The sequence below is a fragment of the Pan troglodytes genome, chromosome 17, assembly GCF_028858775.2.
Source record: "Pan troglodytes isolate AG18354 chromosome 17, NHGRI_mPanTro3-v2.0_pri, whole genome shotgun sequence".
NCBI lineage: Eukaryota > Metazoa > Chordata > Mammalia > Primates > Hominidae > Pan > Pan troglodytes.
In genome coordinates this window covers 36,300,589-36,321,467 of record NC_072415.2, presented here as the reverse complement: position 1 = coordinate 36,321,467, position 20,879 = coordinate 36,300,589, and the positions used below count along the sequence as shown (strand labels likewise).

Genomic DNA, 20,879 nt, shown 5'->3' with positions numbered 1-20,879 from the left:
CATAAGCTATAATAGAAAAATATACAACAAAAATTATAACACCTAGGAATAAACCTAACGAGAAACAAGCAAAGGCTGATTAAGAAAACCGCAGATCTCTACACACAAGTGTAAAAGAGTTGAATAAATGAAGGAACATTCTAGGTTCCTGGATGGGAAACCTCAATATTGTTAAGATGTCAGTTATCCTCAAATTATTCTATATAGTCAGTGCAAACCCACTTAAGTAATAGATTTTTCAAAATGAAATTTGAACCATTTATAAAGTTTGTGTAGAAGAAAAAAGCGTTAAGGATAGCTAAAAAAAGTATTTCTGGTCATAGTAATGATGGTAAAGGTGGGTAATGGTGGATGTGTCCTATCAACGTCAAAATAGACTTTCGAGCTATATTAATTTAAAGGTGTCGTTCTGACAGCACTGAAATATACAAATCAGTGGAGGAGAATAGGGTCCAGAGATAGATGTACAGGTGCATAGGAATTTGATGTACTATAAAGGTGGCATTTCACATCAGTGGGAAAAGAAAGCAATAGTCAGTAATAGGTGCTGAGACGATCACCACTGAGACATTTGAGGGAATTGTAAAGCCAGAGCCCTATCCTACATCATAAATTCACAAAAATTTCAGAAATAAATACAAAAACGAGGGCAATAAAAGTATTATGAAAAAATACAAAGAAATTTCTAAAAGTATAATTTTGAGGCAGAAGGGGCCTGTCTAAATGAGACTTCATACCCAGAAGCTATCCTTTAAAAAAAATAGTTGAATTGTAGACATCATATACAAATAGAAGACAAGTGTCAGACCATAAGAAACATTTGCAACAAAAGATGAATACCCATCATAAAAGATCTATCTTAAAAATCTGTGAGAAACATACAAACAACCCAGTGGAAAAATTTTTTTAGCTATGAACAAAATTTTCCCAAAGAAAAAAACAGAAATTGGCAATAAACATTTGCAAAGACATTCAGTTTCTTTTGTATCAAATAAAAATAAAATTAGATACTCCCTTTTATCCATTAGATTGGCAAAAATTAAAAAGATGTGTAATATACAGTGTTAGGGAACCTACGGTGTGGTTGGAAGTCAAAATCATTAAACATTTTTGGAGGACAATTCAGCAGTAAATGTTAAAGTTTCAAATATACATACTCTTTGATCTGCTAGAAATATTCAGGTAAATCTGTAAAGATATTTGTATATAGGATGTTTATTATAGTCATGTTTATAATAGCAAAAACTGGACTTTCTAAAAAAGAAAGTTCATTGGCAGATGGTTACAAATATTATAGACTATCCATGCTATGGACTAGTTTAAAAGATGTGGTAGATCTGTATCTGTTGATATGTGGGGGGAAAATCATGTAATTCCATGATTCAGTGAAAATATTAAGTTGCAGAACCATATGTATAGTATGTTTCTATTTATGTAAAAGATCAGGTATGTATGCATATATAAATGCATAGAAAAAGATCCAGAAGAGTAGATCCCAAGTTAATAAGAAGCTCAGGGGCCCCTTAGTTATCTTCTCCTTCAGGATTTTGAACAGTGGGGCACATGCCAAGGATTATTAGCCAAATGGAAAAGAGAGCACAGAGGAGTTGCATCATGTGCACATTTATTTTACATGGCAACTATATGCAATTGGCAAGAAAATAGAGAGAGTGTAATAACTGCAGCCAGTGAATGAGCTTCCCGCAGCCCTGGAATGAGCCTGAGGAAGGCACAGGAGCCCGCTGCTCCCAGCCAAGGGCAGTTCCCAAGGCCCCCTCAATGGCGTGCATCTCACCGCACTGAGCTTGATCCCAGGGTTTGAAGACATGGGGGTTTGGTTTGTGCAACATGGCTCCTAAGCAAAAGCCGCTTCATCAGTAGTGATCTCTTCCAGCTCAGGAAAGGAAGCATATTGAGGAGTGATTTCTTTTTTACTATTATTATTATTATTATTATTATTTTATTATTAATTTTAAGTTCTGGGGTGCATGTGCAGGATGTGCAGGTTTGTTACATAGGTAAACGTGCTATGGTGGTTTGCTGCACCTATCAACCTATCACCTAGGTATTAAGCCTTGCATGCATTAGTTATTTATCCTAATGCTCTCCCTCCCCCTATCCCTGCTACAGGCCCCAGTGTGTGTTGTTCCCCTCCCTTTGTCCATGTATTCTCATTGTTCAGCTCCCACTTATAAGTGAGAACATGCAGTGTTTGGTTTTCTGTTCCTGTGTTATTTGCTGAGGATAATGGCTTCCAGCTTCATCCATATCCCTGCAAGGACATGATCTCATTCCTTTTTATGGCTGCATGGTATTCCAAGGAGCGATTTCCAATATGCCTCTTCCTAGAGGCTTTTCAAAGATAATTTTCAATATAGTATATACAGTTTTTTCTTGGCATGATAACTTTTGAACCTCTTTCCTGCCTTATTCTCCATGCTACTTTATTAATTTGGGCAAAAATTTTATCCAGGGCTCTCAGATAATAGCTGAATTAGACAACACTCTGCAGGCCCAAGGCCAAAGTGCAGTCTCTACCTCCAGCCCTCAGTCTGCACCTGGGGTCACACACTCTCAGACATGATCAAGGGGACTGACTGGATTTAGACAGCAGCCCCATGTCTTCGAGGCCACAGCTGATGAATAGCATAGTTGAAGAGAGCAGGCCAGCTTCCCACAGCAGCTGCAGGTGAAACAGAGAGACCTAGGGAGAGAACCAGGACTGTTCTAGAAAGCAGGTGCTTGCCACATGTGGAGACAGGAAGAGGAATCAGGAAGCTGGGTCCCTGCCCAGGGCACAGATTCCAGCAGTGACTGGCCACTAGTCCAACCTGAGCCACCAACGTCGGGCGCTCCCCAGTCAGCTCTGGACCCTTTCCCACTTTAGGGAGTAAGTAAGCTCATGTAGAGAGAAGGGCCAAAGCATGATGTGGAGAGGTGGGGGAACAATTTCTTACTCTCTCATATTTTCCTAGAGGAAAGGCAGTAGAATTGGAAATGGGTGAGGGAGGATATTTCACTTTTAGTTCCGTATGCTTTAGTATGAATTTTATCATTAGTTTTTACAATGAGCAGGCATTCACATATGACTTAAGTCATTAAAATAAAACAATAAAATAATTTTTAAATAAAGTTGTCAAAAAAGAAGTCAAGTTATCACAGCTACAGACATGTATACTAGTAAGGAAAAACTGCCATAGGATTTCATTATATTTTTCGCTAAGTTATATATAGCCTGGACTTCATCAGGAGAAGGTTTGGTTAGTACAATATGAAAATCACCTCATGTTTAGGTGATTGCATTTCCAAATGCCGACCCAGAATCCCTGCCTGGATAGTTCATTCGCTCTTTAAACTTTAGATGCCCAAAAATGAGCTCACTCTGTCTGCCTCCCCCTCTGCCACCACCACCACCAAGAACAAAATCTGCTCCTCTTCCTTTGTATCCTATCTCAGTAAAAGATGCCAGAATCCACCTACTTGCTCAAGGCAGGAACCTGCAGTCCTTCTGGACTTTTTCCTCTTCTTCGCCTCCCACATGTGATCTGTCAGCGCATCCGTCATCTTAACCTCCTGGACGCATCGCGAATCAATCCACTACCCTCATCCCACCTCCCTAGCCCAAGGCCCAGCAGCTCCCTGGACTCCTTGGAGTGGCTTCATAATTGGTCTACCCCCTCCCACTCTTACCCCTTTTTGACTTGTTCTCTGCATTGAAACTATGAGACACTTTTAAAAAATTCAACTTTTAATTTTGACATCATTATAGATTTGCATACAGTTGTAAGACATAATAGAGATGCTGTGTTACCCAGTTCCCCCCAGTAATAACATCTTGCAAAATACTAGGATCACAACCAGGATATTGACACTGATACAGTCAAGGTTCTGAACAGTTCCACCACCACAAGGATCCCTCCTTTAGTCATTTGACAGTTGTGCCCACCCCTCTCTCTCCCTGCCACCATCCTACCCCATCCCTGACCATGTGACACTTTTTAAAAAGGATACTGTATCATGAGTTGCTCCTGCTTGAAATTCTGCAGGGACTTTCTCTTGTTCCTGAAACTGTCGAATGAAGAAGATAAACCAAGCTTTTCAAGAATTAAAGTTAGTTTTACTCAGAAGTCTTACTGAGGTCCCACACAGGATTTCAGCCCACAGCTTGTTATATAGGTGGTGGAGGTTCAGTACATGGAAAATCACATCACACTTGCTCAGATGCTATAAGCAGAATACATCGAGCTTTGGGTGTAAGAGTACAGCGTGTTATAGATTACAGAAGCGTCATCACCAACCTGTCAGACTTTATCTCATATGGAAGAAAAGGCAAGGACTAGGGTCATGTATCTCTTAAGGAATGTAGTGACTCAGGCAGGAGACCTGGGGGGGCTGTATACTCGGCTTTGTTGTGTCTTCAAGGCATTTTCCTGGAGACCTGCACGTCCTCCCAGAGTCAGAGGGTCAAGCAGAAATGAGCAGCCATGGCTTCTTCCATTCATTCTTCTGTCTCACAGAGCAAAGCACCACATTCCTGTCAGAGCCCACAAGGCCCAGAAAGCTCTGGCCCCTGCCCACCTCACCCACTCTCGCCCTCTACACGTCCCTACAGGACTTCTCTTGGTCCCTCAGACACACCCTCCTCTTGCCCCCTGACAACTGCCCCTCTGTGCGCCTATGCAGCCATTCCCCTGGCCTTTACTGGAATTCAGGAGTCATCTTTTTCACCACATCCCCCAGCAAACCTACCTGGGCCTAGTGTAGCTTAGGCTCACCTGTACCCCTGACTCTCCGTGGTCACACACAGTGCATCTATCACTCACTGTGCAGCACCATCTGCGCAGCTGTGAGGTAGGGATGCTTCCAGCTACGAGAGTGGGAACAGCCAATTAACAGCGGCTTACACTATTGGAGATTTGTTTTTCTCACGTGAGAAGTCAGAGGCCTGTGGCAGAGGTATCTGCCCAGCAATGTTATCAAGGACCAGGAGGCTTTCTGTCTTTCTGTTTTGCCATCCTCAGTGTTGACGTTCTGGCCTCATGCCTGTCACCTCAAGATCATATGGTGACTGCATCACGGCACCAGGCATCACCATTCCAGGCATCGCATCCTCAGTCAAGGCAGGATAAAGGGACAGACAGCTTTTCAACTCACAAGACTCTGTCCTTGTCAGACGATCCCACAGAAGACTTTCCCTTTGTGGCTCATTGGCCAGAACGGAGCCTCTCCTTGGTGGCTGAGAAAGGGATTTTTTTTTTCTTCACTTATTTTTAGCCTCTGTAGTAAGAGAAATAGGCAAGGGAAAGAGGTTGAAATAGCTGTTGGGGAAGCTAGCCAGCAGCATCTGTCCCACACACTCAGCACCTGCCACATATTAAGCATGTAAATATTTGTGGCGTGAGTGAATGAACGCATGGATGGGTAAATAGATGAATGGAGTGAGGCTAACATTCAAACTAGGCTCTTGTTCCCACCAGTTCATCTGAAACCTACTGATCTACTTCCTGATGTTTGGACTCTGGATATTTTGTGTATATATCTTCACTTCCTTGCTGCATTATAAGGTTCTTGCAGGCAGGGCCTTTTTGTTTGTTTGTTTGTTTGTTTGAGATGGGCAGTGGTGCGATCTTGGCTTACTGCAACCTCTGCCTCACAGGTTCAAGCAATTCTCCAGGCAGGGACATTTTTATGTTTTTCCAGAGGACATTGTGTGTTGGGCACATAATCAATGTTTAGTATTAATTCACTGAAATACAGCAGAAAAGGGTTAAAAGAGATGCAGGAAGCCACAATCTAAATAGGAATAGGCAATGCACTTCCTTTCAAAATTATATAGGACTAAGTAGAAAATACAAAACGTGTATATAATATCATCATTGTATGCTGCTTATCAGAATAATATTAATTTATAATTCCCATTATTGAAAAGGATGCAGGCTGCAGGGAATCACAAAAGAATATATTGGGAATTACAGTTAGAAATGATAGTAGCCATTCATTTTTAGTTGCAGTATGTTCCAGAAACAGCCAGGTATTTTAGGCATGTACTTTGGTTTAACTAAACCTCAGCACATAAACCTACATAGCAGGCATTATTTTTCCTCCAAGAGCATTCAGGTTAGGTGCTGGGGAGGGAAAAACTTCCACACGGAGTTCAACTGTGGCCAGTTTGCTTAAGGACTCACCCACCCACCTGCCTAGGATTGGCACAGCTGCTTCTCTGCACCTTTTGCGTGCTCCCTGAGGATTCCAGAGCTCTTAAAGACCTGCTATTTATCAATTCTAAGTACCAAACACACCCTTTAATTGGCTAAGGATTTAGCTGTAACCCACGCTTGAGGAAAAAAAAAAAAACAAAAGCATGTCAAATGAAACTCACATATCCCAGGGCCTTAAAACATTTCCCACAGAACCTCTGGTGACAGGCTGTTAATTACAGTACAGGGTGTTCTGGAACCTGGGAGGGGCAGCAGAAGCTGAAAGGGTCCTTCCGCTCTGGTGGCGGGTGATGGAATTGCATCAGCAGGAGCAGTGCGGTTTACAGGAGTCACAAATACAGGTACACATAGGAGCTTTCAGTCTGCGCATCCCGAACAGTACTATTGGTGCTTTCTTCCTCGTCAGAGTTTTCTCTTGAACCTGGGAGGGACATGGTTTTTGGGGTTTTTTGGTTTCTTTGAGACAAAGTCTTGCTCTGTCACCCAAGCTGGAGTGCAGCAGCACGATCTCGGCTCACTGCAACCTCTGCCTCCCGGGTTCAAGCAGTTCTCTTTCCTCAGCCTCCCAAGTAGCTGGACTACAGGCACGCGCCACCACACGCCACCACGCCACAGGCACGCTAATTTTTATATTTTTAGTACAGATGGGGTTTCACCATGTTGGCCAGGCTGGTCTCAAACTCCTGACCTCAAGTGATCCACCCACCTCAGCCTCCCAAAGTGCTGGGATTATAGGTGTGAGCCACCGTGCCCGACCAGGACATGGTTTTTTGCATGAGGAGAGAATCTCTTTCACTAAGTTTGTTAGGGAGGAGAATGTTTATTGATTACCTGCTTCTTTCCCTAGCCATTTAATACTGGGTGAACAAGTGCATTCAATCCTGAAGTCACAAGATCCTCCACCCCTAAAATCTCATTCCGCAAATGTGCTGTCCGAGCTGGATACCCATTTCATCTTTGAGATAATTTCATATTTCAGAACACCATTTAAGTGGCAGTTGCTCCTGTCCTGGCTTCCATGGAAAGCTGTTGAGATCTGTTCTCTGCATAAGTGATTGCAGAACTTTTCTGCAGTGTTTTATTATGGATATGACTGTCCCTCTTCCCTTAATTTTCCCCTCCCTCCAATTTTACTGATTTGCTCATTGTTGTTTTATGCCCTGCACATGAGCGTGTGCGCATGCATAGGCACACACACACACGTGGTTGCAACTCTGAGCACACCAAGAGTCTAGAGCTTCGGCCCCATTTTTTATGGAGAACCACACAATTCTCTCTTTCTCTCTCTCTCTCTCTCTGTAGCCTTTTATCTTTAACATCATCTTTGGTAAGTGGCCCCCATGTTGCTCACATCTTTCATGGTCTGTCTGTATGTCCACCATTCCTAGACATAGACAAATTTGCTGGCAGGCAGCTCCCAACTTACCTAGCCCTGGATATGTTCAAAAGTCTATTGGGTATTTTTTAATTAATTAAAAAAAAATTTGGTTTTTTTGAGATAGAGTCTCGCTCTGTCACCCAGGCTGGAGTGCAATGGCGCAATCTCGGCTCACTGCAACCTTCGCCTCCTGGGTTCAAGTGATTCTCCTGTCTCAGCCTCCCAAGTAGCTGGGATTACAGGCACCCCCCACCATGCCCAGCTAACTTTTGTATTTTTAGTAGAGATGGGTTTTCACCATATTGGTAGGCTGATCTTGAACTTCTGACCTCAGGTGATCCACCCACCTCGGCCTCCCAAAGTGCTGGGATAACAGGCATGAGCCATTGTGCCCGGCCTTAAAAAATTTTTTTTGAGACAGGGTCTTGTGCTGTCACCCAGGCTGGAATGCAGTGGTGCAATCATAGCTCACTGCAGTCTCAACCTCCCAGGTTCAAGCAGTCCTCCCCACTCAGCGCCCCCGAAGTAGCTGGGGCTGCAGGCATGCACCACCACACTCAGCTAGTTTTTCATTTTTTGTAGAGACGGTCTCACTGAGCCGCCACAGGTTGATCTCAAACTCCTAGGCTCAAGCAATCCTCCTGCCTTGGCCTCTCAAAGTGCTGGGATTACAGGTGTGAGCCACCACCACAACCAACCTCTATTGTTTATTTTTAATAACGTTTTAATATTATAGAAGAAGTACATGTACATTGTAGAGGATTTAAAAATATAGACAAACAAAAAAAAAAAAAAAAAAAAAACTATACCGTATGTTCCCACCACTCAGATTGCCAATGTTAAAACATTAGTGAGTAGCCTTCTGGATCTTTTCCTGTGGTTATTTTGGACAATAACCTTTACCTTTCCATTTAAAAAAAAATTATTTCCTCTAATTCCACAACTATATTTGAGTTTCCCTGCTTGACCCCACAATGCCCTTTACAACTCGCTGGAGACTGGGCTAGCTGTCCTGCAAAATGTCCTGCCATCTCGATTTGTGTGGTTGCCTTGTCATGTGTAGTTTAGCTCATGAATCTAGCCCTTAATTTCCTGTAAACTGGAAGTCATCTCTAAAGACATGATGGGTTTACGTTAGACATGTTGGGGAGAATACATCACAGTGATGCTGTTTGCTTCATACTACCTCACAGTAGCAAAGGCATGTGGTTGAGCCACCATGAATGATGCTAGGAATGAACTGATCATTGTATCAAGGTGAGTTGCATGCTCCTTAGGCTGCAATAAAAACGATCTCTGTCAAGCTCAAAGTAACATTTGGGGCCAAACAATTCTTTGTGGTGGGGGCTGTCCTGTGCAATATAGGGTTTTCAGCAGCATCCCTCCCTACCCATCAAATTCCAGTAGCACCCCCTTCCCGGTTGCAACAACCAAGAGTGTCTCCAGACATTGCTAAATGCCCTCTAGTGTCAAAATTACTCCTGCTCGAGAACCAGTTGTCCAGCTTAAGGAAAAGTTAAAGGGAGTATTGACAGGAAGCGCTTACTAGTTTATCTCATAGAATTAGTGGAAGCATTCTCTCAGGGATGGAAACAACAGGACCGCCCTGAAGACTTAAATTGCAGGAGGTGCCATTAACATGTGCCAGTCTCAGCAAGCCCAGGGCCTCGTTCCCTTCCCTTGGTCCTACAGAGACACCATCTGATTGGCTCAGCTTGGCTCCATGCCTGTACTTTAGCCAATCAGCTGTGGCAACACACACATTGCTTCTAGGTCCTCATTCCTGCGGGTAGAACTTTCTCAGAGAAGGCAGAGTGGCGACCTGGATAGGACCCCACTCGCCGGAGTTTCTTCACCGGTACCTGCGGGTAGGTCTTTCTCGGAGAAGGCAGAGTGGCGACCTGGATAGGCCCCCACTCGCCAGAGTTTCTTCACTGGTACCTGCGGGAGTGCCTACTCAGGACATGCCCCAGACCACGGCCTCAGCTGCCGCCACCGAGGCTGTATCCGTGGTCTGGTGACTAGCGCTGTCTGGTACTGCCCATGACCTCTTTTCTCCTCCCAAGGATATTTTCCCAGAGGCAGGACTGGGAGGATGGAAGAGCAGCCAGCCCCACCCCGGCACCATCTCCGATGGTGTCTCTGGCCCCCTCCCTCAGCACGCCCTAGACATCAGGCCTAGCTCCTGTGGTGTGGCGTCCTCGTGACTTTCCAAGCCAGGGTGTTGTTTCAGAATGCTGGTGGGCCTGCCTTCCGTCCCGCCGTCAGCACCCTGACAGGGTCACCTGTGTGTGCTTCTGTCTGTAAGACGGGAGTGGAGACAGGGGCAGGGCCTAGACGGGACACTGCTGCTGCTTCCATTTCTTTCAATAGCCATCAAGACTAATCCTAGTCTGGGTATCCTTGACCCAGGAAAACAAGAGTAGTCGGGAGAAGCTGGGAGTCAGTGCCCCTGGATGAGGAGGGGACCGCCTGGTGAGAACTGTCAAGTAGTGGCAGGAGAAAAGGCGCACGTGGGCGAGTCCCTCCAGGCTTTGAAGAAAAGAAAGAATGGGCCGGGCACGGTGGCTCACACCTGTAATCCCAGCACTATGGGAGGCTGAGGTGAGCAGATCACCTGAGGTCGGGAGTTCAAGACCAGCCTGGCCAACATGGCAAAACCCCATCTCTACTAAAAATACAAAAATTAGCCGGGCATGGTGGCGGGCACCTGTAATCCCAGCTACTCTGGAGGCTGAGGCAGGAGAATCTCTTGAACCTGGGAGGCAGAGGTTGCAGTGAGCTAAGATCATGCCATTGCACTCCAGCCTGGACAAGGAGAGAGAAACTCCATTAAAAAAGAAATTATTCCAGCCCAAAGGAGTATTACAAGGCCAGGGCAATTAAGAGCTTTAGTACCCTAAACACTGAAAAAACTGCAGTGGCCACTCCCCCAACCTCCATCCCCGACAAGATAAACAAAATCTTTAAAACCAAAGGAAAGTAAGTGCTACAGAGATCTGTCTTTTGTTATGATGACCACTACTTGGTTGCTGTTTTGGAAATGGAAAAGGTAAAATCCTTTCATTTTCTTGGCACCCCTGCTTTGCTGGTGGTACCCCTGATACATAGGTGCCCTGCCTGCTAGGGAACCACCCACTGCCGAGGGTCCCAAGAGCAGGATCCCACTGCCCTAAGCCTGGGGGTGAGGAGAGCTAGAGCTCCTGGGAGGTATTGGAGACATTCCTCAGAGAAAAATCCTTTTTGTGCTCACGGTGCCTTCCATGGCATCTGGCACCTACACAGTTTTTAAAATGAAATGGGTGAACAGTTGAGTTGCCTTTTGAGTGTAAGGATCTGTCAGCTTCTGGGTAAAGCCTCAGGTACATTCAGAAAATAAGCCTTTCAACTGTTTTGCAGAACCGTTGACTGTGAGGGGGAAGCTTGCCCCAGTCCTCAGAACCTGTGAATACAATGCTTTGCATGGCAAAGGGGACTTTGCAGATGTGATTAAGTTAAGGGTCTTGAGATGGGAGGATTAGCCTGGATAATCCAGGTGGGCCCTGTATAATCACAGGGGTCCTTATTTGAGGGAGGCAGGAGGGCCGGGGTTAGAGAAGATGGGATGAGAGAAGTGATGTGCTTGTTGGCCATGGGCCAAGGAATTCTCGCAGCCTCTGGACGCTGGAAAAGATGAGGAAGTGAATTTGTCCCCAGAGCCTCCAGAAGGAAGGCATCCCTGCCGGCACCATGACTTCAGCCCAGTGAGATCCATTTCCGACTTCTGACCTGAAGAACTGTAAGGAAATAAATTTGTGTTGTCTTAAGCCACCAAATTTGTGGTAATTTCTCACAGCAGCAGTAGGAACCTAATACACTGAATATATCGTTTTCCTCCCTCTAGGGAGGATATTTTCTGAATTCCAATTATTTAATCAAGAAAGAAGTTTCAAAACCTGGCCTGTCTGCATTTTGGAGTCCACCACCCATGTCTGTTTTCTTGTCCCGTGTACCTGTCCTCAGGATCTTAGGGAAGCTCATATGTAAAATGAGATCTTGATCTTCCTGCCTCAAAAAAATCATTGTAAATCTTAAATTATTTTAAAAATATGTATTCAGGCCGGGCGTGGTGGCTCACGCCTGTAATCCCGGCATTTCAGGAGGCCGAGGCAGGTGGATCACCTGAGGTCAGAAGTTCGAGACCAGCCTGGCCAACATGGCAAAACCCCGTCTCTACTAAAAATACAAAAATTAGCCGGGCGTAGTGGTGGGCACCTGTAATCCCACCTACTCAGAAGGCTGAGGATGGAGAATCGCTTGAACCCAGGAGGCAGAGGTTGCAGTGAGCTGAGATCACAACACTGTACTCCAGCCTGGATGACAAGAGCGAAACTCCATCTCAAAAAAAAAAACCGTATTCTAAGATTTTGAAATGATTTAAACATGATAATAGGTCTGTGAGTAACTGATTTCCCTTTAAATGTATATGGGGCTAAGCAAGAAATATGGATGGTGCCTTTTGTTTTTTCTTTTTTTTGAGATGGGTCTTTCTCGGTCTCCTAGGCTGGAGTGCAGTGATGCAAACATAGCTCACTGCAGCCTCAACTTAGCTGGGACCACAGGCCCGGGCCACCACATCCAGCTAATATTTTTACTTTTTATAGAAACAGGGTCTCCCTATGTTGCCCAGGCTGGTCTTGAACTCCTGGCCTCAAGTAATCCTCCTGCCTCCACCTTCCAAAGTGCTGGAATTACAGGTGTGAGCCACTGTGCCTGGCCAGATGGTGCTTCTTAATCAGAGAAGATAAAATGGACATAGGACAGGGCAGAAGAGTGATAGCATCTAGCACACTCTTGAGTGGCTTTGCTGAAAGCTTATTTCTCAGAAGGGAGGAAAAGTGGATGTTGTGAATTCATTTCCTTCAGAAAAACAGGTGCTGAACCTGCTGCTGCCCCATAAACCCCTGCCTATTTCCACCAAGTACCTTGGAAACAAGAGACCCGTCATCTCGAGTTTGTAAAAGCCCCAGAAAGGACATTGCCAGATTAGAACAAAGGCTTAAGGAAAGATTTCGGAAAATTCAGAGGCCTGAAGGAAATAAGCACAAGGCCAGAGAACCTAACAGAAACACACTAAACTTTAAAAACCGTGGTACTTAGAGAGTAAAGTTAAATGATCCCATTTAAGGAAGGAAAGGAGGTTTCTAAAGATAGTAGCCAATGGGACTGACTCTGCTTTGCAGGTTCATTTCTGATGAGCTGAGACTATAAGCGGGTGTTAGACAGGATAGAAAGACAGACACAAAGGAGCCTGCCAAGAAAATGAATGGCCAATGTGCACTTCACCGTGTGCAGAAAATGGTAACGCAGCAAGAAGGATCATTTCAGTTCTCTGGCCAGCCAGTGCTTAGAGGCAAGGCAGCATGGTGAGCAGTCACCAGAGAGAAGCATGAGTGCTCAGCTGTTCTCTGTCGTCTGCTCCCCGTGACATAGCAGTGGCTCTACTCTGGAGACCAGATAGAACAGCATAGTAAAGGAAAAAAATGGAGCCAGGATGATCAAGAGAGAGTAAAAGAACACCTGGTGGCTTAAAGCAGTTCAACGCTAGGCCCATGAGACTCTAGCCCAGGGGCAACACGACCTTCATAGGAGCGCTTCTGACTCCCGCTTTAATAAACCCTAGCAGGATCCCAGAGTGGTCACTGAGCAGGGCCAAAAATCTGAAAAGGGCCAGTGTTTCTCGACTTTTCCAAGAGTGGGTAACAATGAATTAGAGCAACATTATGTTGTGAGCCTCACTGCCCATCCAGGGCCAGACCTCAGAGTGGATTATTAAACAAGTGGCTTGTGAACCTAGAAGGAAGAAAAGATGGTGAGAACTCAGGGTCAGCATGGGGAGGACTTCTAACCCCAAGTCCTGTTAGCTTCATTCACTTTGGACACATTGGGAGATCAGGGCTTTGTCCGCCACCATGCCCGGCTAATTTTTTGTATTTTTAGTAGAGACGGGGTTTCGTCATGTTGGCCAGGCTGGTCTCAGACTCCTGACCTCAGATAATCCACCTGCCTCGGCCTCCCAAAGTGCTGGGATTACAGGCGTGAACCACCACGCCCAGCCGATAAGTGATATTTTCACTGGAGTCTAGATCCTTCCTTGTGCTAAGTTTTGTAATTAAATCTCACAAGAAAATAAAAAGCAATAGCATAAGTTCTCGCTTCTCTTGCTTGTGTAACTCTCATTGCTGTTTAAAATCTCCTTGGTAAATAAGTATTTAGGTCAGTATCTTACAGTTGGTGTGATGCCAAGATGACAAAGCCCCGGAGTGGGGATCCCAGGTAGAACCAGGAGGAACCTGCAGAGGCTTCCCCACTCCTACCCCTCAGGCTGGGCTAAGGGCCCCGGTTCTGCCCTGTCTTAAGAGTGGCCACACCTCAGCCTAGTTTTCAGCTCCTTAAAGCAAAACAGTATCTCCTCTGGGTCAGGAGGCTAAGCAGGTAGAACATGTGCAAGGAAGATTTTCAGAGCAGTGGGCTTCTTTCCTGCAGGGAACCAAGACTCCTGTGGTAAGGGGGTTGCCAGAAAAGGACAGAATAAAGCAGCAGCCCATTCCACTGAGATGAGTGTCGTCATCAGCATCTTCTACCTGATCTGAGTTTCTTTATATGGAAAGTGGATTACCCAGCTAAAGACCCCCAAGTACTCTCATCTCTCCATGCTGTTTTCTCTGGAAGCGTTGAATAATGCCGCTACAGCTGCTGCTGCTATTGCTTGATTTGCAAGAGAAAGAGCAAAGTGCAAAATAAAACTATTTATCCCATGGTCATCTTCTGCTTCTCATACTCTAGCCCATCTGGACATCAGGGGCCTCTTTGAGGCACTCGGACCACATATTTGCAACATTGGCTGTCATGCAGGCACTGGGCATCCCCTGCCAGCTCTTGCCCATGGACGGAAGGCACAAATGCCTGTGTCAGCTGATTAAAATGTTCTCAGTCAACATGTCTAGACAAGTATCCACTTATCTTACACCCAGAAATGATTGTGGCCATAGCTACGTTTAGCCATAACATTGACCTGCTTGTTAACATTGTTCCTGAGTTGCTGCCTCCCCCTCATTCTCTTTTGTCTTCCCATTCAGTGGCTTATGTGTGTGTTTTAATACCTGTTTTGTTAGGTTTCTGTTTCAATTCAACAGATTATTTTAAGGCTGGAAGAAAGGAAACCATGCCAAAAGACCAGGTGTTCTTGCTTTCAGAAATGCAGAAATGGACAGGTTTTCTTTATTGCACATCTTGCAGGAGTCGAGGCCTAAAGTTGTTTATGTCTCTGACTCTATGATGGCAGCTCCATCAGGTGGCACAGGGCAGTACACTAGCCTTCCAGCTGTCCACCAGCCTCCCCCAAACCATCACAAATCAACACCTAGGTTCAAGTAAAAGCCACATGCCTGCCCTCCAGGTGCCCATCCCTGCCTGTCTCTAGCCTCATATCTCTGTCCCACACCCTCCTGTGGCCACCAAAGGTGACCGGGAGCTTCTGATGAAGGGTGCCCATTGGCAAGCTTGTGCCTCCCCTTGGTCAATATATGCGTTCCATCCAAGAGGATAGAAATTGGGTTCTCACCGACACAATCAAACTTGAAATACCCAAAGACATTTTTTCTACTAAAAGAAAGAAGTCTTGGGTGAATCCTTTCACATCTCAGTTTTCTCATCTGCAAAATGGGAATAATAGTGGTTCCTAATTCACTGGGCATTGACGAGGGTTACAGGATTTAAATCATGTAAAGCACTTAGAAGAGGCCTGACCAGCCCTAATCTACTCAGCTCCTTTTATCTTCACTGAATGAATGAATGAATGAATGAATGCAAATTGAGCCTCTACAAACATGTCGTAAGTGAAAAACGCACATGCAGATTTGATTAGTGACATAACAAGAAGTGGAAAAAATCACCTCTTAGATGTGGACATGTTTAGTACTTTATGTTTGCAGTTTGCACTGTGAAATACCTTTTTTTTTTTCCAGGACTACACTTTGTTATATGAAGAGGCAAAATATTTTCAGCTTCAGCCCATGTTGTTGGAGATGGAAAGATGGAAGCAGGACAGAGAAACTGGTCGATTTTCAAGGCCCTGTGAGTGCCTCGTCGTGCGTGTGGCCCCAGACCTCGGAGAAAGGATCACGCTAAGCGGTGACAAATCCTTGATAGAAGAAGTATTTCCAGAGATCGGCGACGTGATGTGTAACTCTGTCAATGCAGGCTGGAATCACGACTCGACGCACGTCATCAGGTTTCCACTAAATGGCTACTGTCACCTCAACTCAGTCCAGGTATAGCATTGTTACGCACTGTGTGGCATCAAATGCCACTCTTACTGTTGTCACTTAACCTTGCCCTCACATGGTGCCTTTCCTCCAAAGAGCTGAGAAACTCACTCAGTGACACTTCTGTTGGGTAGGTGAATTATCACCCTCTATAGCAGTCATTCCGTAAGTCTTGTGATTATGCCAGGTGCTGGGATGAGCACTGGAGATACAGAAGAGACAGATATAGAACACAACAGCTGGGCACGGTGGCACACGCCTATAGTCCCAGCCACTCCAGAGGCTAAGGCAGGAGGATCACTTGAGCCCAGGAGTTCAGGTTCAGCCTGGGCAACATAGTGAGACAGACAGACACAGAACACAATGGACAGCTCTGTGTTCATGGAACTGCATTATGGGAGTGGAGTGGGAGGCAAACAGTCAACATAAATATATTGCCCAGGAGGTGGTAAGTGGATTTCTGGGGCAGAGTATGCTGGCATATTGAGGACTATCAGGAAAGCCAGTTTGGCTTGAAGAAAGTGACTCAGGGAGAGAGAGTACCCAGACAGGAGGCCCGGGAAAATCAGGGACAGATCACGGAGAGCCTCGTTAGGAGGTGGCAAGTGCCCTAGGATTGTTTATTTTGGCATCTTTTGGTTTTGGTTCGTTTGTGTATGTGAGCCAAATGGAAATCCATTGGAGGGTTTTGAGCAGAAGGGAGAACTGACAGAACTCGTATTTTAAAGTGAACATTGCGACAGCAGCTAGAGAATAGGAGAAACAAGGAGACAAGGCAGCAAGCTGTGGTTCAAGCAGTTGAAAAGTGTCCAGTTGTGTGTGTCTGGAGGGTAGAGCTAATAAGGTTTTCTGACGATGGCTGTGGGTTGTGAGACATAAGCCCGGGATGACTAAGATTTTTGACAGAGGAACTGGGTGAGTGGAACTGCCATTTCCTGAGATGGAGAAGTGTAGGGGAGCAAGAGATGTGGGGGTGGAATTGAGAACTCAGAGGCTAATGTGTGCTGAGCACCGACTCTCTGCCCTACCCTGGGCCATGGCCTGAACATGTGTTGTCTTCTTACAACCCTAACAGGTAAGCACTGTTAATCCTCTCTGTCTTGCTGATGGGAAGGCAGAGGCACACCTGGGTCTCGATTCCAGCTCCGTGTGACACAAAACCATTTGAAGTCAATGGAGTGAGGGTTCTAGTTTTTTCCCTCTTTTTAACTGGAATGGGCCCATGACTTTGTTCAGTATTTAGTCAGCAGAACCCTTCCCAAAGCACAGAGACTAGAAGCACCCACTCTTCTGTGCTGCCTCTTGAGGATTGTTCCACTACTATTTATAACTCTTTAAAATATATGAACAGATGTCTGAGAACAGAAGAGCAGAAAACTGGCAGAAAATGTTCCCTAAGCATGCTAGCGGAAGGCACATGGTCCCAGGCGGCGGGGTGGCTGCTGGGTCGCAGGGTTCCCGAGGACGAGCTTCGCGTTCTCACCTGTGCGGAGAGCGCCCCCTGGAGGTGTGTGGTGCTCCCGCATGGCCCTGCACAGCGTTCCTGAGACGGCCTCAGCAGTTTAAGCCTCCTTAAAGCCCAGAAAGCCTGTCCCGTTCCACACAACAGCCTGCCCTGGCTATCACTGGAGCAGACAGAGGGGCAGAACCATTCAGAGCCAGGACAGGAAGGCCTCGGCCACACCTTCGGGCCAGTGAATAACGATCATCAATTCATGTGCTTGACAGTTTCCCACATCAGATATGGAAATTTTCATCTGGATTAACGTGGTCATATGACACAGCCATGACCTACCCTTGCGTCCTGCTCCACCGACCAAGAAATAGGCACCAGCCTATGGGCACGCAGAGACTCTGGGATAAGGCTTACGACACCCGATACCTCACTAAGTTGTTATGTGATCACTGTTTAAGGAACTTTGCTGTGAACGTGTTGTTGCTTCCAAAGTAATGGCTCCATCAGCTGTTTGCATTACATTGAAATAAGCTTTTGACCACATCCAAGGTAACATTGGATCACATTGAATAATTATCACATGATGCCTATCGGACTCCGAAGAAGAGCTTAGCGATTTCCTCCTGTTAGCATTTAGTGACCTTAAGACTCAAAGAAAAATGGACATCAGGGTTAGGTTCTCTGCCGTTCATGGCTTCCTCCCCTTTGGATTTCCTCTCCTAATCATGGCAAGGGATCTTTTCCAGGGTGCTGGTTTGGCCAAGCAAGCTGGGATGCCTCTTGCTGAGGCTGCATTCCTGCCTCTGCTGGGGAATCCATGGAGGGAGCTGTTCTTCGTCTTTGTATTTACCTGCCACCAAAGCACATCTTGATTTTGAATTTAGGGATTGTTTTCTTCCTGTCCTTATGCTGACAGGTATGCATATGCATTGTGAATTTACCTACAGAAATAGAGCACTGCTGGGTAGAATGTTAATTTTGTTCTTATAAGGACTTGTGTATGTTTTTTTAATTTGCCAGCACTTGAGGTTTTAATTTTTAGAAAACAAAACATACTCTCTTGCTTTCCCATCTCATCTAGTAAGCTGTTTTGCAACATAGCAGACTATATTCTATATTGAAGTAGGCAACTAAAAAATATTACTTTTTAAAAAAGTAAGGATTCACTTTACATTGACTACATTTCAGTTCATCCCAATAAAAGTTTTTTTGAGGTGGGTTTTTTTTGTTTTGTTTTGTTTTTAAGTAAGTTATGATTGAATCACTTTGCCTTTAAGGTGGTGTGGAAGTAATTTAATTATATTCAGAACTTGGGCAGGAAACATTTGCAAGTCTAATATTTGTTGGATTCCTAAAGAAACAGAATGCTCCAGATCAGTTTCCTGTATTTTTGTCTATCTAATCTAAGAGTCACAGGTACTGTTTCCTGCATTTAACAGTGTCAGACATGTAGTGCCAAACCCAGGAATCTTGCTGGCGTTAGGTATTTGATTTCAAAATTAAGGAACAGATTCTATGGCTTACATTTGTATAAGAAGTTTAGAATATCTTTATTTTTCATACATTTTCTAATATGTAATCATTGTGCTGGTTCTTGTCTCCTTGAATGAATGCAGGGCAATAAATCTGTTTCAGATGTTACAAACTTGAAAACCTGTAGATAATCCTCTAGTGTCTTCAGTAATCCCTTTGTTCTGCTATTGAAATTACATCAGTCTTCCAGGCCAAAACATATATATTAACTCGGTATTAGGAAACTTGAACAAAGGCGGAGTTGAGAGTACAAATGAATCACTGACTAAGTAAACTCTGCCATCACTGTCCTTTCCAGATTCTTTATCATCTCATAGGATGTATTTTAGTGATAAATGAGCTTTGAAATGTGAACCCTCATTTTTGACAGAGAGGGCAGCATTGCATATACAAAAACAGGAGATTTGAGGCCAAACAGACCTGAGTTGGAAACCCAGTCCCATCACTGACTAGCCATGAACCTCAGTTTTCTCATCTATAAAATGGGCCTAACACCACCGAGCGTTGTAGCTGGTGTGTGTAAAGCAAGCATGAAAGGCACATTTTAGGCATTAGAAATGCTTGCTTCCTCTCTCCTGCCCATTAATCCAGGGTCTTCCTTTGAGAGGAGCAGCTCACAGGGACATGGGTGCTGGATGAGATGAACCAGAGTGCACATAATCTCAAACTTTGGGGTGTTTATGTAGCCATAGGACTTACCTCACCCCTAACTGGATGCTTGTCTTGTTCCCTTGCAGGTCCTCGAGAGGTTGCAGCAAAGAGGATTTGAAATCGTGGGCTCCTGTGGGGGAGGAGTAGACTCGTCCCAGTTCAGCGAATACGTCCTTCGGCGGGAACTGAGGCGGACGCCCCGTGTACCCTCCGTCATCCGGATAAAGCAAGAGCCTCTGGACTAAATGGACATATTTCTTATGCAAAAAGGAAAACACACACAACCAATAACTCAAACAAAAAAGGGACATTTATGTGCAGTTGGGACAGCAAACCAAGTCCTGGACGTAAAATCGAATAAAAGACACATTTATATCCAATAGAGACCACACCTGTATTCATATGGGAACAATTGGAATAGTGATATCCTCAAGGTGTAAAAAATATATAAATATATATATATATATATGTCAAAAGGTAGGAAATGCAAAAAAGAAAAAAAAAAAAAAGGTGACAGCCGCAGTTGGTGCTGTGATGGCCGTGAAGTGTCCTGGGCCTCCCGAGGCCTCTGACAAATAAGCCATGAGTGGTGAGGACACAGTCTCCTTACAGTTTCCATTGCCAACAGCCATCCATATTTCTTTTTTCCTTTGTCTTTCTTTTTCCTTTTTTTTTAAAAAAACAAAACAAACAAAACACCTTGAATCAAGTTTGTTTGTATATGGAGGTTCCACGTCTTTCTTTAGGCAGGGACCAGGCAGGACTTCAGAAAAACCCTCATGAGCACATTGCAAAGATGTTAGACATGAAATTTTAAATGTAGTTTGTACAGAAGTCACACTTTTTTGTCCACCTCACAGATGTGAACTTTACTTTGTTTTAAAACTGATCAGTTTTGCCAAGGGGCCAGAATTATTCCTTGTTAGAATTGCTCCAGTTCAAGTCTGCTGCTTTCCTACAATTTTTCAAATTTTATAATGTATTAAATACAATAAACTCTGTTTAAAAAATAAGGTCTGTGTGAAACACACATGTGGGGGTGAGGCTGGATTAAAGTGAAATTTTTTCTTTTTGAAATTGTCCGTGTTGAGCATCAAAAAGAGGCATGAAAGCCGGGGTCAGTTTTGAAGTCAAAACCTACAAAAGGCTAAGGATGTCATCACCTGTTCCAGACAGTTGTCTTCCGACTCAGCAAATGTTATTTCCTGTGCTTTGTTATTCTGCATTGGTTAGCAAGGTAAATCTTCCTTCTTACGGACTTTTCGGTTACACCTATTTCAGTTATCTCTGGCTGCAGAGCAAGTCACACCAAAATTTAATGGCTTAAAACATTTTGT

The 20,879-nt window shown here is 44.7% G+C and overlaps 1 protein-coding gene across 5 annotated transcripts in view; it reads left to right on the top strand.

Moving 5' to 3' along the window:
- Positions 1-20,555, top strand: part of KCTD1 (potassium channel tetramerization domain containing 1) — a 203,160-nt gene extending 182,605 nt beyond the window's left edge. For all 5 annotated transcript variants that reach the window (XM_009433824.5, XM_054672058.2, XM_003315834.5 and 2 more), the window contains 2 exons: positions 15,603-15,908; positions 19,629-20,555. In XM_009433824.5, the coding sequence (XP_009432099.1) occupies positions 15,603-15,908; positions 19,629-19,787 (465 nt within the window). In that variant the 3' untranslated portion in view covers positions 19,788-20,555. The remainder of the gene's footprint in view (positions 1-15,602; positions 15,909-19,628) is intronic.
- The last annotated feature ends 324 nt before the right edge of the window (positions 20,556-20,879 follow it).